This window comes from Coffea eugenioides, chromosome 3 (genome assembly GCF_003713205.1).
Source record: "Coffea eugenioides isolate CCC68of chromosome 3, Ceug_1.0, whole genome shotgun sequence".
NCBI classification, from domain to species: Eukaryota; Viridiplantae; Streptophyta; class Magnoliopsida; order Gentianales; family Rubiaceae; genus Coffea; species Coffea eugenioides.
The window spans coordinates 33,396,413-33,414,523 of record NC_040037.1 but is presented as its reverse complement, the minus strand read 5'-3'; the positions used below and the strand labels follow the sequence as shown (position 1 = coordinate 33,414,523).

Below are 18,111 nucleotides of genomic sequence, written 5' to 3'. Positions count from 1 at the left end.
TTTTTATAGTATCGGTTAGTTTTTGAGAAATTAAGAACGTATATCGGACGTGGGACCCACTAGTGCGGTATGTTCGGAAAAATTCGGCCGATTAGGTTAAGTTTCGGATACTGGGTTTAATTTATCGGGTGCTAAGAGATAATTAGAGGATACTTTATGGATTAGAGTGAGAGGGAACAAAGTGATGACTTGCATTAATGAAGGTGACAAGTGTCACCCTTGGATTAGTCCTTAAGTAAGACTACTATTCCTTGTCTTACCATTTGGTTAAAATATCTCAAAAATTACCAAAAATTCACTCTTTTCTTCTCCATCTTGGCCGGCCTTCTCTAGCAAAGGAAGAAAGAAAACTCTTCAAAGTTTTGGCTTCCATCTGGCTCAAATCCTCCAAAACAATCACTTAAACTTGTTCTACTCCATAAAACCTCTTCATTAGGTGTTAGTGAGTTGTTTGGTGAAGTGTTTTGGGAAGCTAAGGTGACAAGCAACTCTCCCTCTCTTGTTTTACTAGGTGAGTAATGAATGAACCTTCTCCTTCACCTAATGAAGCTTAATTTGTGCTTAGTGGTAGTTAAAATGTTGAATTTTGTGGTTTATTTCTTGATTTTGGATGAAGTGGTGAAGTTTTCCATTTATTGGTGATTTTTCTGTTTATATATGAATTTGATGGTGTGGCCTTGTATGATGATTGGCAATGGCCTAAAATGAGGCTAGTAGGTGTAAATGATTGTTAATTGCAAGCACTTTTTGGTTTGGAGGGAAATTTGGAAGACTAGGGTTTCATACCCTTCAATTCTGTCCGGTTTTGTATCTCCTGGTTAGAGGCCGAATTGGCCTTAGATTAAAACATGAAAGTTGTAGGGAATGACATTTTAGAGGTTCCTGCAAAATTCTCAGGACAATCGGAGTAGTGTAGAATGCGAAAAGTCGAAATTACCCTTGCTGTCCTGTTTCTACTCGAATCTGAGAACTGCGATTGTAATTGGTTATTTTGGTTTGGAGTATTTTAGAATTGGTTGTTGAGGCCTTCTTATATAATTTATCCCTGTTTCTTAGCTTTCAGCTGGTTTTGGAATTTCTGGATTTGGACTTATGTAGGCTGTTTTATGATGTTTGTACTAGATTACGGTTTGTGAACCTGTTTTGCGATTCTGGTGTAGTATGTTACATTTTTGACGTAGTTACACTCACAATTTGACTGAGTGGCCTTCTTCCACATTGTAGCCTCTTAAGTCCTGAATATGCCTGTAAAATTTCAGGTCAAACGGATTAGTGTATCATGAGTTATAGATGAAATACTCAAGCCTGTTTTGAACATCAGGTTCTGTGCGTTTTTAGTTTAGCTTCTGTCCGTGACTTTTTCGGTTTTGATCCCGTACGATCTGGGTTTTGACTCCTTCATAAGAAATATAGATCTTGGTTTTGGATTCGAAACGGTATAAAGTGAATCAAAATCCGAGTTCCGTAGCTCCTGTTATGACCAAAACAAAATCGATCGTCAGAACTGCCTTGAATCTGGACAGTTCTGACGAGTACTTTGACACTCAAATTTCGTTCTGTTCTGAGTGGATTCAGGTCCTGGCCAAAACATCAAAGTTTTAACCTTATGTCTCAGATTTCTAATGCCTTTGGAATTTCCTGATTTGGATTTGTGAGCTGGGAGTTATAGTCCAGCAAACATACCCTGTCCGTTACTCTGGAGTGCAAATTCCTGGAACGGTTTTCTGCACTTTCGACCTATTTCTGTTCAGATCCGGATTTAGGTGTCTTCATGAAAATTGTATCCCTTCCTCTTAGTTTCACAATGGTACCTCATGTACCTTGATCCGACACTCATAGCTTCGATTAGGCTCAAAATAGTTTTGACGGCAAAATGGCTAGGCCGCCATTTCCGTTTCCGTTTTGCCGTTTCCGCACTTACATGTGCCGATTTTGCCGTTTTGCTTATTTTAGGTATATTAGTAGCCGTTTATGATATTATATGACGCAATCTTCTATTTCAGACGGTGGTGAGATAGGTGGTGCCGGTGGGGCCTACTAGCTACTCTTCGTGGCACAAATTTTGAAATTTGCTCTTTTGTTCGTTGGGTAAGTATTCAAGCCGCTTTTACGTGTTAGTTGTTTATGTGTTTTGATAAGTATGAAAAGGGTACCTAGGCGAGGGTGTACTTTATCGCACTCGACCTAAACCCTAGTTTGCGCACATATTTGTACATGACATATGTATATGAATCATTTTGGAACTAAACCCCTTGAGCTTGTGGCTCGGGGTGACTTTTGAATACATTTTGTGAAGTTTGTGAGTTTGGGGCCCGATCTCAATCCTAGATGGACTATTCGAGCCGGTTAGGGCTTGGTCGAAGTCAGTCCAACCTGGTTTGAGGTCACCAAGTTTGTGAATCCGGTTCACCGATTATGTGGACCAAGTTTGTGACCCGAGCTTGTGAACCAAGCTCAATTTCGTTCGCTCGAGCAAGTTTGTGAGGTGCCTGGCCAGAGAGGGTGATAAGGTGTACGGTGGGGGTACAAGTGAAGTTCTACGGACCATTATTTGAGGTCGACGGAGTGTCGGCAGGAGGTCACACATGGCAAACGATATGGCTTTAGAGCCACCTGTATCCTTATTATGTGATGTTACTTTTCTGCTTTTGTTTTACTCTTACTATGTAACTGTTGTTACGTGAAATTTATGCTTTTGCCCCTATTTACTTACTAAGCATATAGCTTACCACATTCCTTTTGTTTTCCTTAGCAGGGGCCGACGCGGGGACTTTTGTCACACACACTAGTATAGTTAGATGTGCATGTAATAGTTGGACAAGTAGGATGTTTGTTTTAGTTTTGGTGGTTTGTATAAGGACCCTCCTAAGGGTCTACATTTTGGTTTTGGTTGTAATTATAAGGATGTAATAGTATGAGCAGGTACTTTTGAGGAATGTAATTAGAACTTTTGGGGATTGTATATAATGTATATAGTGCTCTTTCGATTTCCCTAGTTTTATTACTTTAAGTTTTGAGTCCTGGCGCGAGCTAGGCAGGCGGCCCGCCGATACCCTTGGGTTCGCCCTTGGGAGAAGTGGGGTCGTCACAACTTGGGCCTTTCTACTTAGAGCGTCTGCTACCACGTTGGCTTTTCTTGGGTGGTTGTTGATAGAACAATCATAATTGTGAGAACCCGTAATTTTTCATTTTCTAGGTTTTATTATTTTTCATGGCTTGTTTTCTGCATTTTCGTGAGTAGGAAAAATTTCTAGATATTTTTAAGGAGCAGATATAGTTTTTAGATGATTTTTCTAGTATCGAATAGATTTTGAGAAATTAAGAGCGTATACCGGACGTGGGACCCACTAGTGCGAAAAGTTCGAAAAAATTCGGCCAACTAGATTAAGTTTTGGATACTGTAATTAATTTACCGGGTGTTAAGAGATAAGTAGAGGATGCTAAGTGGATTGGTATGAGGGAGACAAAAGTTAGGCAAGCATTAAATGAGGTGACAAGTGTCACCATAGGATTGGTTCTTACATAAGACCACTATTTACCTTTTTCTATTTGACCAAATAAATCACAAAATTAACCAAAATTTTACCATTTTCTCTTCTCTAGTGGCCGGCTCTTACTCTCAAGAAAGAAAGAAAGAAAACTCTCTAAGTTGCTTCAATCTTTGCTCCAATCTTCTAAATCAACCATTAGATTTTGTTTTTGCTCCATAGAAACACTTAAGGAAGTGTTAGTGAGTTGATTTGTGGAGTTATTTGGAAAGCTAAGAGGACCTATTGCTCTCTCTCTCTTGTTTTTAAGGTGAGTTGTGAAGAACCACTTTCCTTCCTCTAATGATGCCTAATTTATGATTAGTGGTGGTATGTGATGAAACTTTATGGATTACATCTTGAGTTTTGGTTGAATTGGTGAAGTTTTCTATTTATTGGTGATTTTTCTGTTTTAATATGAACATGATTGTGTGGCTATCTATGATGATTGGAAATGATGTATAATGACTCTAGAAGGTGGAAAAAGTGGATAATTGCACCAATTTCTGGTTTGGAAGAAATTGTTGAGAGTTAGGGTTTTATTGGGAACATTCTGCCCGGTTTTGTAGCTCCTAGTTAGAGTCCGAATTGGTTTTGGTTTAAAACATGAAAGTTGTAGGGAATGACATTTTAGAGGTGCCTACAAAATTTTAGGTCAATCGGAGTGGCGTAGAATGAGAAAAGTCGAAATTACCCTTGCTGTCCTGGTTTTACCCGAATGTAGGAATTGCTTCTGTAATTGGTTGTTTTGGTCAGGAATGCTTCCGAATTGGTTGTTGAGGTCTTCTGATGAAATGTAGCCCAATTTCCTAGCTTTCAGCTGGTTTTGGAATTTCTGGATTTGGACTTGGATATCCTGATTTATGATGTTTTCGCTAGAATGCGTTTTGTGAATCTGTTTTACGATTTTGGTGTAGTATCTTGCATTTTTGACATGGTTGCACTCAAAACTGGGTTGAGTGACCTTCTGTAATGTTGTAGCCCTGTCTTTTAGCTTCGAAACGGTGTATCTTGCACATTCATCCGGTAATCGTAGTATGTTGGGTGCCATTACTGCAAAAAAAGGTCAAAAACTATTTTTTTTCAGGGCAAAGCTAAATCCATTTCCGGATTTTCTGGTTTTCTCTAATGCTTGTATATGCTTATAGAACCCTATTGGGGTCGTATTTGGCATTGGTTTATGACTCGTTATCGAGTCTCATTGTACTTGTTTGCATGTTTTAGGGCGTGACGTTGGTGCACGACGTTCTTTTGACGGAAGTGCATGAAACTTCATTTGCAAGCTTGGTGAGTGTACTACTCACTTGTGTGTTACTATATGGTTTTGAATGTGAATTGCTTGAAGTGAATTGAATGTGAATTGATTGAAGTGAAAGAGTACTTTATCACTCTCACTTATTGTTTCTCATGTTATTGGAATGTTACATGAAATGAAAGCGCTGGGCTTGGTGTCGTTTGGACGAGTATCCAACGACTACAATTGTTATCTTTGAGCTCAACCCCATTGGTAGTTGATTGAATCGAGCCGGCGAGAGCTTGGTCGTGTCAATTAATGATCCTTGGGGAAAGTGTTATATGGAATCTTGTAGTATGAGAGACTCTCGATTCCGGTTTACTCGAGTAATACCAAAGTGCAAGTGTTTGGAGTTCGGGCCCGGTAGGGGTATGTTGGGTGGAAAGGAATGAAAGTAAAGTGGAGTCTACGGTTGGTTACTTTTGAATTGACGGAGAGTCAATGAAGTTCGATCAAGAAATGCAAACGAGGGAAAAGGGCTCTTGAGAGCCACCCGTATCCTTTTATCACCACATGTGATGTGTGCCTTTGCTTACTTTTAATGTATTGAATGAAAAGCTTGATGCTTATATGTACTTGGTTGCTTGAGTGATAGTATTCTCACTGGGCAATTAGCTCACCCCGTTCCTTTTGTTTTCCTTACAGGAATCTGACTGCTTTTGGAATGACTTTTGATAATTGGTTGCCGAATGAACTAGATGAATATCTCTTTTGTATAGTTTATGAATTGAAACCCTAAATGTGCCATTGGGGCCGTTTTCACTTTTATTTTGGCAACCGTACATGTATTAATTTTGAGTAATTTTCATATGCCATTTTGGCTTGTAAATGCTAAATTTCAAGATGTGAATGTTTGCTTGATATTTGGTTGGGTTCTGACGGGTCGGTTACTATTCATGGCCGACTCCGGATTTCATTTTTTTTATTTTGGGTTATTTTGCCAGTTTGACTTGTTTACGCGCGTTATAAGTTCCGGAACGCAATAGATCGCTCTAGATTGCACCGTTAGTCCTGGCGAGAGTTGGGCAGGCAGTCCGCTAACCCCTTTGGTTCGCCTTAGGGGAAGGTGGGGCTGTCACAGAATGTTAGCTATACAAAGTGTAGTACTCATTTTCTTGACTTGTTATACTCGCTATTTCACTATTATGATACATTTACTGTTTATTAATGGTCAATTTGCTATTTGGAACATCACTGAACTTTAGCTCACTCCGTTAGTTTTGTTTTCCTTACAGGGGGTATGAGCGAGGCGCGAGATTTGTAAAGACTAGCGTAGTCTAGTTGTTTTGAATTTTGAAGTTGTACTCGTGCTAGCGCCCGACTAGAGTTATTTGTACTTGAATTGTAAACACTTTAAAGTATTTTGGTATGTAGAGCCTTGTATCTGGGTTGAGCATCAATGTATATATTAAGTTTGAACTTGATGTGTTACTTATTTTCTATGGATGTAAGTTATTTTCTCGAGTTTCGAGTGAGTGAGCCCTGACGAGAGTTGGGCAGGCAACTCGCTAAACCCTAGGGTACGCCCTAGGGGGAGGTGGGGTCGTCACAGTGTATATAAAATTTACTCTAATTAGAAAATAGGGCAATTTCTCAGTTGAACCAACAGGTCAAATAGGTTTGACCGAATCAATTTCTTGTCCGATCAAACTAGATACTTAGCATGACTTGATGCCCAAGTCAAAGGGCTGATCGGTTCAACCACAAAGTCAGGTTGAATTTAATAACTATGGTCTTTTGGGCTAGTGAGTGAGAATTGGCTGGATTTAGAAAACTATTTCATTGAAAGAAAATGAGAATATTAGACAACATTATTAGAATAACATCATTTGGAAAAAAAATTTTCAAAATATTATTTACTTTGCATCATAAACACAACTTTCAATCACCTTTTTATTGAGTTCTCGATGAAAACAATTTGTTTCTCAGAAAATAATTTGAAAGTTATACTCTTTTAGTTTTTATTTCCTTGTTAACTATTTATTGCCACATAAGATCCCTATTAAAAGAAAAGAATGACTTGTAATTATTTTCTTCCTTATATTACATGTTTTTTTATTTCTACTTGGTGCTCTACAATACTACAGACAAACTAATAAAGGAAACTGAATCCATATTAAATAATGCTTTAAAATTATCAACTATCACTTGAAGTGCAACAATTTCATAGAAAAATTTACCCTTTCACAGAAACAATAACACTGGACTCACTATTGTGTACTCTTATGGCACCACAACTAGGGATGACAATTGGTGCGGGTGCCTGTGGGGGGCTAATGGCGCTAGGTGCGGGGTGAGGCGGGGGGCGGGGAAGTATACTCTCACCGTATCCCCCGCTCCCCACCCATTAAAAAATATATATATAGTTATTTATGTATATTTATATGTACATATATAATATTTAATTTAATTAGTTACAAATTTATAATAATGATATTATTAGTTACAGGTATTATATAATGTATATTAGTATATATAATATAATTGATATTATCAATTATACTAATAATTATGCACGTCTGCTAATAGAAATTATTAAGTAGTTATACCAAATTTACTAATACATTTATACTAATTTCTTAATTACACTTAACACAATAACACTTTTTTTCTAAAAAAAAAATACAATAATGACTTAGTGATTGTATTTATTTCAAAAGTGAAAACTTGATTACTTTAGTTGTATTTATTTCATTATGTTGGATTTTATTCAAATAGTTTTTGTTTTATTGTTTTTATGGGTTTTAATTGTGAAATTACAATGGATAATGATTTGGTAATGTGTTGATATTTTAGTACTTAATTATTTGCTAAAATTTGACTACAATCAAATTATATAACAATTTTTTATTAACACCAGGGTGCTCTCGGGGAGAAGTGGGGCGAGGCGGGGGCGGGGGGAAGTAGTAGGCAGCAGGGCGGGCCTCGCCCCCCGCAAATCCATTCCGTTGCTATTCCTAACCACAACACCAGATGGCAAACCCATGTTACATATATATATATATATATATATATATATATATATTAGAGGTACTTGAGCTGTGCAAAGCACATCTTGGGCCCCCTAGAAATTTAGTCAAACACATAACATCAAATTATTTTGGCACATGATAAATCAATAGAAATATAGGAGAAAATTGGGCCTCAAAACAATTAAAATTAACAAATGTTATTTGAACTCTCATTTTTGTTAATCACATTTTCACTATTATTTTTATCATATATTTTTTATTTATTGTAGGAATACAATTAATAAAATATGGAGTATAAATAAAATTTCCCTCAAAATTTGTTGTGAAGAGAAATTCCATCTATGAAGTTAATACCCCTATTTATTGTGATTTGAATAAAGATTTTTGAACTATTATTATGATAATACCCAAAAAAGAGAGAAAATCAATACACTATAAGTGCATTGCTGTATTAATTAGCAGCATAGTCTTAGTTGTAACTAAATCAAAAGCAGTCATAATGCTTCCAGTATTTTAATAATGAGAAAAAGTTTAGAAAGCCACTAAGACATGTCACAATCTTCAACATCAATATAACTTACTCTAAAGTTTCACATTTTTCTTTCTTTATTTATTTAAATCCCGTTTAAAGGTGACAACATTATCCTGCAGCTCCAGAATATAAATAGCAAGGTTAGATAAAAAATATGAATTGCTACGTTTCCAGATCTACATATACAAATTAGAATTGAACCATTTTTTTTATTGCAAAAACATCTTCCTAATCAAAATTGAATTTTCTAACAATTTTTAATTGTGACTTCTACCACCAACTACAATTTTTATATGCCAACCCAATTGATACTACAGAACCTGAATAATTAAAAAACAAACAAAAATTAACGTTAGTTTAAATATATACAAAATCTTATAGAACACAGAGGTAGAAGAATGCCTAACTAGATTTATCTTGGTGGAAGCATCACATGATATATCTTTTCTCTTTAAAAAATACACAAAATTGTAGATAATTACAAAATGTAACCAAAAAACAAAGAAAAAGAAAAAAAATGTGAAGTAAGAAATCAAATCGTGGGAGGAGAAAAGAAAAGAAAGAATTATTGTTCTATTCTTCATAGAAAATGATCATTGGTATAAAATGAATTCTAAGATCTTTTTACATATTTTAATATTTCACCTTTTATCCATGAAAAATACCAAATAATAGCATCATCCTATAAATTTAACAAACAAATGCCAGTTGACTATAACATTATGATCGAAGAATAGAGCAAATATGAGAGATTAGACATGAAGAAAAAAAAGGAAGAAAAGAAAATGTAAAATGGGATAAAAAAATAATAAAAACTTCTCTTTGTTAAGTAGCTAATCATCTCGACGAAAAAAAAAAGAACATGGCAACAATTTTAGTTAGATTAGTTTTAAAAAATAAAAAATAACAGCACTTGCCGCAAGAAGAAGAAGAAGCGACACAGTTGATTTTCTGAAGGAGAAAAAATATTTTAATTATTTTGGCCCAATTGAATCAAAAAAGGGAAGGAAAAGTTTAGCTAAAATGACCAAGAATCCACTTGTCAAAAATATGTGCAATACATGTGTAAAAAAGATGGGGTGCTATAGTAACTTGGTTTTTTTTATGTGCAATACATGTGTCAAAAAGATGGGGTGCTATAGTAACTTGGCTTTTTTCTTATATAATAGGTAGATATGTGTATATATATATATATATATATATATATATATACTATCTATAAGAAGCACTTTTGCCTTCTACTGTTGGTGGGATTTCGAGTGCATCCGCTTGCTTTAAGCTGTTGTACGTTGGGCTCCTGATTTGTACGTTGAGTGGTGGGACCGCTCCTGGTAAATTGGAGCGAACCACTTGATGTGAGTGTTGCTGGTTTGTAGGTTGTTGGTCCGACTCTTGCTTGGCTGAAGCACTTGGCCCTTGTACTGTTGCTCGAATTTCGAGTGCATCCGCCTGCTTTAGGCTGTTGTACCTTGGGCTGCTGGTTTGTACGTTGAAGGTATCCACTTGATGCCAGTGTTGCTGGTTTGTGCGTTGTTGCTGCGACTCTTGGTGGACTCTTTCACTGCGGTGGACTCTTGGTGGACTCTTGGTGGACTCAATGCGCTTGGTCCATGCTATTGTACATTGAGTGGTCCCACTGCTGTAATTTGTACATTCGACTGCTGGTTGTGCAGCTGGCTTTCATAGGTTCTGTTGTACTTCACAGCTGTGTGAATGGACAAGAAAAAAAAGTTTTTTCTCTTCAGATTAAATAATTAACTCCACTTATGAATGATTATATTATGATTATTAACTTCATTTAAATGATAATCAATGTTTAGAATATGGGATGTGAACAACATGTGGAAAAATATTCAGCAATTTAATCAAAATGCTTAATAATTCTGTGTAAGTCATACTATATACATTTACATATGTTACCAAATTATTGAAGAATTCGGATCTAAAAAAAAAGATTCATCAATTGCCTTGATGTTATATATAATTCTAATAAATTCTAATATAAGAATCTACATAAACTTATATTTATATTTGAATTTAAATATATAACCATGTATATTTATATTAAGTGATAATATATAGATTTAGATATATATTTTTAATAAATATTTTTATATAGATATTTGATAAACATGAGATATACTTTACTCTTCAATTTTGACCACAGAGTTCAATCATGTGTCATAGGGGTTAAATCACTTGTCTGCCACTACCTTCTATTTTTTACTCTTTTGGCCATTTAGATGCTCATTTTGTGGACCGATTTCTTCTTAAGCTCGGCTATATTTGTCATTTCCACTTCGTTGGTCTCGGTTTTCCATATTTGTTGTTTTTTACTCATCAACGATCAATATACATAGCTAACACGAATTGCATGCAAACAGTTTCCTACATTAACAGAACCAGTTTACATGCAAATTGCAGTGCATTTTACATCTTACAACTTGCTTCACACAGCTAGCTTCAGATCAAGTATTTTCTTATCCTCATCCAAAATTACTTCAGATGAGCTGTTCAGTTGTTTCATACTACTAGAATTTTCTTTTATCCCAATCTGTACTCAGGTGGTGCAAGTTTCTTATAATACGCAGTAGCAGAGGTACTTTGATCAGCTTCATCTGCTATGTCCATGGAGGTGTTCTACTCTTTTTGCTTGGTTTAACTGCTTTTCTCTTGTCTTTTAATATATTTAGTTCATAGCTTACTCCATCTGTATTCATACCCTCGATGCTTTTTAGCTGAGTACTTTGTTCCTTGCGCATCACCACATATACCCATCTAACGATATATGTACAAATAATATATATCTGTGCATGCGGCTAGATTTTCCTCTGTCTATTTTTGTTTCTCCCTTCGTCTATGCTTATAAAAAATATGAGCTACTCCAAACTAAGCGTAAGGGATGATCCTGATAAACTTCGTGAGAAAAGGGAGGACCGAAATCGTAAAAAGAGAGAAAAATTTGCTGCTCTATCTGTCGAAGAGAAAGAAGCTCAGCGGAAAAAGAGCAGAGAAGCTTATCACAGGAAAAAATTGGAAAAAATAGTTTCCAAGTCCTTGCCACAACAATTTGAAGAGGCTTGTAAATCACCAGCTTCTGCATCTGTTATACGTAGCCTTCCTACTCAACAATCTTCTCATGGTACATAGTGATTCAAAAACTCTTATTGTATTCTGATAATCTGTATGTCCCTAATATGTTCACGATAACCTGTATATTTCCTTTACTTTGTTCATGGTTAGGTTTCAATGATAAACTCAACCGACCCATTGCTTCTCAAATTTCCAAACACAACAACAATGTTCATGGAATTATTGGTTGTAATCAAGGTTAGTGACAGTATTTACCAGCTTTTCTTACAATTTTAACCACTAGCTTTATGTATAGTGAACTGAAAATTTTACTAGATGACCTTCAGCTCATTCACGGAATGAAGTCTCATACTCTCATTTTGCAGAACACTTTATAGGTACCAATTCTATGTATCATGAATCAATAAATTCAGCTAAACTTAGTTGTGCATATATCTGTGTTTCCTGCTACATTATAGTCATTTAGACTCTCCACTGTTTCTTACCCTATTTCAATTCCATTTGCTTTTTTATAATAATCATATCACCAGTTTCAACTCTATTTATTGTAATAGGTGCCTCAAAAGCTGGTATTCGAATTTCTCCCTCTTCAAACAACAATACTCAATTATCTTGTGCTGAGTTGGGTAAAAAATTAAAGCAACAGATTTCTTCATTCTCAACCTATGAGAAAGGTATATGGTCTGCTTTGTTTTTAATATATCCTTGCTACTCAAATTATAAACTCTATTCTATTGATACAATGGTCCACCCCCAATTTTTATACGCAGGATCTACTTCTAACTGTGCTACACAACATACATGTGTACCTACTGACATGATACAAAATGCAGGTGATTTAAGCTTCAAAGTTGATCATTGATTGTTGTTCGTAATATATAACCATCAAGATTATCACCATCAGCTATATTAATAATCTTGTTTGCTTTTCAGATAAATCATTCATATGCATGAACTGCTACAAATTCTTGACAGAAATAGCTGAAGAAACTTCAGGTCATAAACCTTTTTTCAATTTTTCCAAAAAACTCCTGATCTTATTGTGTCTAACAATTTCATGAACTTTATCTCCAATAGATTTGTCAGCTATCCTCCCAACATACCAGGTGTATGAAGTTCCTCATAATCGTTCTGCTAGAAGAAGGAGAAATGCAGGTTACTAGCTTTGATGTCAATTTATTACCTTGGCCATAGAACAACTGATATCAGCATATCAGCTATTTGACAATTATCATAAGATTGTCATTTTATTCTCAATTTTGTTCTGTACCTACAAACTTCTTATTTCTAACCATAGTTCTTTTATCATATCATAACCAGAAATCCTAATCATTTTAAATATTGTTCTTCTACTCTCATACAATCTATTCCCGTAATACTACATTCTCTGACTGGTTCATAACATCAGCTTCACATGTCTAACTAACACTTCTATTATATAACCTCAAACCACTTCTGTTCATGCAAATACCTTGATCATGTTGGTAACAGTACATATAAAAAGCTTATGGTTTCTACTTCTAATTATATATACTTGAATCATTCAGGGAGAAGCCATCCATCAGCCAAACAAGTGAAAGCTGTTAATAACAAAAAGAAAAAAAACAGAGGTACACATTACAAACCACTGTCGTTCCTCTTCTACTCCCTTATTTCCACTTCCAACCTTTACTTTAGCTAAACTAATTGGTAATTCTATAGGTAACCAACCTATTGATGGAGTTCATGCACTCCAATTTATTACTGGTCAAGCAGATAGATTACCTTCAAAAGCTGATTGCCAATACTGCGGAGCAAAAAAACTGTACTCTGAGACACCTAATTTCTGTTGCTCTGATGGACAAGTAGTTCTACATGAAAATAAATTACCAGATATTCTTGTGGAATTGTTCACTGGTCACTCTGATGAAGCTTTATCCTTCCGCACATATGTTAGAACATATAATAATATGTTTGCGTTTACCTCTTTTGGTGTCCACTATGATAAATCGCTTTGCAAGAGAACAAATGGCATTTATACTTTCAAAGTTCAAGGCCAAACCTATCACTTTATCAAAGACCTTATTCCACATGGAGGATCGGGATTATATCTACAACTGTATTTTCATGATACAGATCATGAGCTTGAAAACCGAATGGCAGTTTCAGAAAGATTAACAGAGACTATAGTAATGAAGATCATGGAAGTCATGAAGTCTAATCCATATGCATGTTTTCTCCGCAGTCTAAGAAATGTTCCAAATTTAGATTCATATCAGATAGTCCTGAAATCACATTCACAAAATGATCAGCGAGTGTTCAATCACCCAACAGCTTCTCAGGTTGCAGCTCTTTGGACAGAAACAGAAAGTTCAGGAGCAAGTTATGGAAGACACATTCAAATTTATACAAAAGAAGGAAGGGATCACCTCGTGCAGTACTACTATGGGTGTTATGATCCTCTGCAGTATCCACTATTATTTGCACTTGGTGAAACAGGCTGGCATTCTGGGATCAGAAGATTTGTCAGAGAAAATCCGAAAAAGAGAAAAAGATGTATTCAGAGGAACAAATCTACTGCTCTACTGACCAATTACAAATCTGTTGAAGATATTATATCTGCTGAACAACAAGGTAATCCTAACATGAATGACTAACAGATTATCTATATTCAAATGACTATACATTACTTATATGCACTACTCACATGTGTTACTTATATAATTACTGGTGTTCAATTACTTCTTTTGAGAACATACTACTTCCATTATTTTCCATTAAGCTCAGATGGTATATCTTATCAATCCCTCGAACTTGATATGTTGAAACCAATAACTGATACATTATTTTTGAAACTTTCAGTCTCCAATGATGCTGAAAACAACGGTGAATTTGTCTCAATGCGAGAATATTATGCTTACAAATTGCAGATGAGGGACAAATATTGCCCAAACATACTTAACACTGGTAGATTACTTCAGCAATATGTTGTGGATATGTACATCAAAATTGAAAGTCAGAGATTGGATTACTATAAGAGCAAACAAGAATTTATAAGAAGAGAGCAGCTACAAGGCGTAATGGATAGCGTTATAACAGGTCAATGCCAAGCTTCAAAAATAGGCCAGCGAGTGGTGCTTCCAGCTTCATTCATAGGAGGCCCTCGTGACATGAAAAGGAGATATGTTGATGCTATGGCTTTGGTGCAAAAATTTGGGAAACCAGATTTGTTCATTACAATGACTTGCAATCCTTCATGGCCAGAAGTAAAAAATCTCATGCTTCCAACAGATGAAGCACATAACAGGCCGGACTTGCTCAGTCGAATCTTCCATGCAAAACTTGATGTTTTAAAACAGGAGTTATTCAAGAAAGAAATATTTGGATCAGTTGCTGCTTATACCTATGTCATAGAGTTCCAGAAACGCGGTCTACCTCATGCTCATTTTCTCATAATTTTGAAACCATCTTCAAAACTTTACTCCACAGATTCTTATGACAAGATAGTTAGTGCAGAGATTCCAGATCAAAGCAAAAATCCACATCTTTTCAACATGGTTCGTAGACACATGATTCATGGCCCCTGTGGAAAAAGAAATCCAACCAATGTTTGTATGCAAGGAGAACATCAGAGAAAATGCAGGAACAATTATCCAAAGCCATTTGCTGATAAAACTTTTCATGGAGATAATGCATATCCTACTTATCAAAGAAGAAACAATGGATACAAAATGATGGTCCGTGGACATGAGGTTGATAACAGATGGGTTGTTCCATACAGTCCTTACCTTCTTGCAAAATTCAACTGTCATCTGAACGTTGAAATCTGCTCTACAGTCAAGGCAGTCAAGTACATATACAAGTACATCTACAAAGGTCATGACAAGATTCATTTCCAACTCAGTTCACAAAATTCTGATGGACCAAATTCTGATGCTTATGTCTCTGCAATTGATGAAATCAAAGATTATCAGTCAGCTAGGTGGGTATGCGCTGTCGAAGGTATATGGAGGATATACAGATTTCTGCTATTTCAAATACATCCTGCTGTTATTCACTTGCAGCTTCACTTAGAAAATTGTCAACCATTGAATTTTAGAGAAGACCAAGATCTCCGTGATGTAGTAAGAAATAGATTTGCTAAGAGAACCATGTTGACAGAATTTTTCTACACGAATTCTGTTGATCCTCTAGCTCAGAACCTCAAATGCACCTACAAACATTTCCCTGAGCACTTTGTTTGGTACCCAGGAAGGAGAAAATGGGAGCCAAGGAAACAGAAAGACTGTATAGGTAGGATAGTAGCAGCCAACCCAATGGAAGGAGAACGATACTTTCTCAGATTGCTCCTTACACATGTCGAAAGTCCAACTTCATTCGATCACTTGAAAACAATAAATGGAGTATATGTACATACATTTCGTGAGGCAGCAATTCTCAGGGGTTACTTTGAGTCTGATAAGCCCCAACAACAGTGCCTTGAAGAAGTTACTGTCTATCACATGCCATATAGTTTGAGAAGATTATTTGCCACACTACTTGTTCATTTTCCTCCTTCAAATCCCAGATATCTTTGGGAACAATTTCAAGAGCCATTATCTGAAGATATCAGCAGAACTCCACAAATATCAGTTGATCAAATCCGCTTCCAGGTATTGTACCAAATAAATGAGTTCCTACAATCAATGGGAAAAGACATCAATCAGTATGCTTTAGTTCCAAATACCATGAATTTTGATAACTTGAACAAGAACACTCATGATATGATAGCTGAAACAAGAATCTCTGTACCAGAGCATGATCTATTAGCAATTGAGCAACTAAATGCTGATCAGAAAAAAGTTTTTGATATTATCATGCATGCAGCTTTTGTTGAGAAAAAAGGAGCCTTCTTCATTGATGGACCAGGTGGAACGGGAAAAACATTCCTCTATCGAGCACTACTAGCAGAAATTAGGTCAAAAGGATACATAGCTCTTGCCACAGCATCCTGTGGAGTTGCGGCATCGATTCTGCCAGGTGGAAGGACAGCTCACTCAAGATTCAAGATACCAATTGGTGGAACACAAGATAAGCAATGCAGAATTAGTAAACAAAGTTCATTAGCAAAACTGCTACAGTCTGCAATTCTGATAATCTGGGATGAAGCTCCAATGACACATAAGACTTCAATAGAGAGTGTTGACAGGATTCTGAGGGACATAATGGACTGCAATGATTTGTTTGGATCAAAGGTTATTGTTTTTGGAGGTGATTTTCGTCAAGTCTTGCCAGTAGTAACAAAAGGATCAAAATCTGAATTTATTGATGCAAGTATAGTGAACTCATACATATGGCCACAGCTACATAAGTTGCATCTCACTCAAAATATGAGAGCAAGATATGATGCAGAGTTTACTGAATATCTACTTCGGATAGGAAATGGAACAGAACCACTTATCTCCAAGAATTCTATCCAGATACCTGTATCAATGCTGATAAGATATACCAATGAGGAAGAATCAATGAACACATTGATCCGGACAGTATTTCCAGATTTGAACGCTTTTTCCAAGGACAATTTCTCTGCAATTAATCGTGCTATTCTGACAACAAAAAATGACTTTGTAGATCAAATTAATCAGAGGCTCATTCTACAGTTCGAAGGACAATTGCAAGAATATACCAGCCGAGACAAGTGTATAGATACCTCTGAACAGACAATCATGGAAGATTTGCTAAACAGTTTGACTCCAAATGGTTTTCCCCCTCATAAGCTGCTTCTCAAACCATACTGCCCCATCATGTTACTGAGAAACATTGATCCGCCTCAGGGATTATGTAACGGCACCAGACTGATATGCAAATCATTGAGCTCCAATATTATGCATGCAGTTATAACATGTGGAGAATTTGCTGGAAAAGAGGTCTTCATTCACAGAATTTGTTTCAGAGCAGAGAATAATTCAGATTCACCAGTATCATTCGAACGAATCCAGTTTCCTGTTCGACCCTGTTTTGCTATGACAATAAACAAAGCTCAAGGACAAACACTTGATTTTGTTGGCATATATTTGCGTGAGCCGGCTTTCTCCCATGGACAGCTATACGTAGCAATGTCAAGAGCTAAGAATAGTAGTTCTATTAAAATTCTGATTAAACCATCGATATTTGATGACCAAGATGACTCAATTACTGAAAATATAGTATATACAGAAGTACTAGATTTAGCTTATCAATAACTCTCCTAACCATGTGCATATCAGTTATTTCTCTATATTCATGATATTACATCTTTTTTTCCCTTCATTCAGTACTCAGCTACTTTTATTATGAGTTGCAGGAGGAAAAAAATATGCTCTCATTTCCTGAAATAATTCCGGGACTACAAAACTGGACAACTATGGTTCAGGTTCTAGACAAGCAAAAGCCATTACTCTCAAAGGCAGGAAATCGATATCAGAAGCTCATATTAATTGATCAGCAGGTAATGGAAATTCCCAATTTCACCTCATGTTCTTTATTACTCAATTTTGATATTCACATCAAAACAACCATGGCTATTCTCAGGGGACAACGGTTGAAGCAATGATTTATAAATCAGACATTGAGTTTTTTCGAAATCATTTTCAACTTTACAAGCGATACATTCTCTGCAATGCTAGAGTTGAGTACACACCATCGGAGTATTCCACTCATCCAAATCAGTGCACATGGTACATAGACAACTCTACT

The 18,111-nt window shown here is 36.0% G+C and overlaps 1 protein-coding gene across 1 annotated transcript in view; it reads left to right on the top strand.

The window, feature by feature from the left end:
• The first annotated feature begins 11,199 nt into the window (after positions 1-11,199).
• Positions 11,200-18,111, top strand: part of LOC113766438 — an 18,678-nt gene continuing 11,766 nt past the window's right edge. Inside the window, exons 1-10 of the mRNA XM_027310633.1 lie at positions 11,200-11,467; positions 11,569-11,655; positions 11,973-12,092; positions 12,189-12,251; positions 12,352-12,414; positions 12,496-12,573; positions 12,966-13,028; positions 13,120-14,031; positions 14,260-17,594; positions 17,720-17,863. Coding sequence (XP_027166434.1) covers positions 11,200-11,467; positions 11,569-11,655; positions 11,973-12,092; positions 12,189-12,251; positions 12,352-12,414; positions 12,496-12,573; positions 12,966-13,028; positions 13,120-14,031; positions 14,260-17,594; positions 17,720-17,863 — 5,133 coding nt within the window. The remainder of the gene's footprint in view (positions 11,468-11,568; positions 11,656-11,972; positions 12,093-12,188; positions 12,252-12,351; positions 12,415-12,495; positions 12,574-12,965; positions 13,029-13,119; positions 14,032-14,259; positions 17,595-17,719; positions 17,864-18,111) is intronic.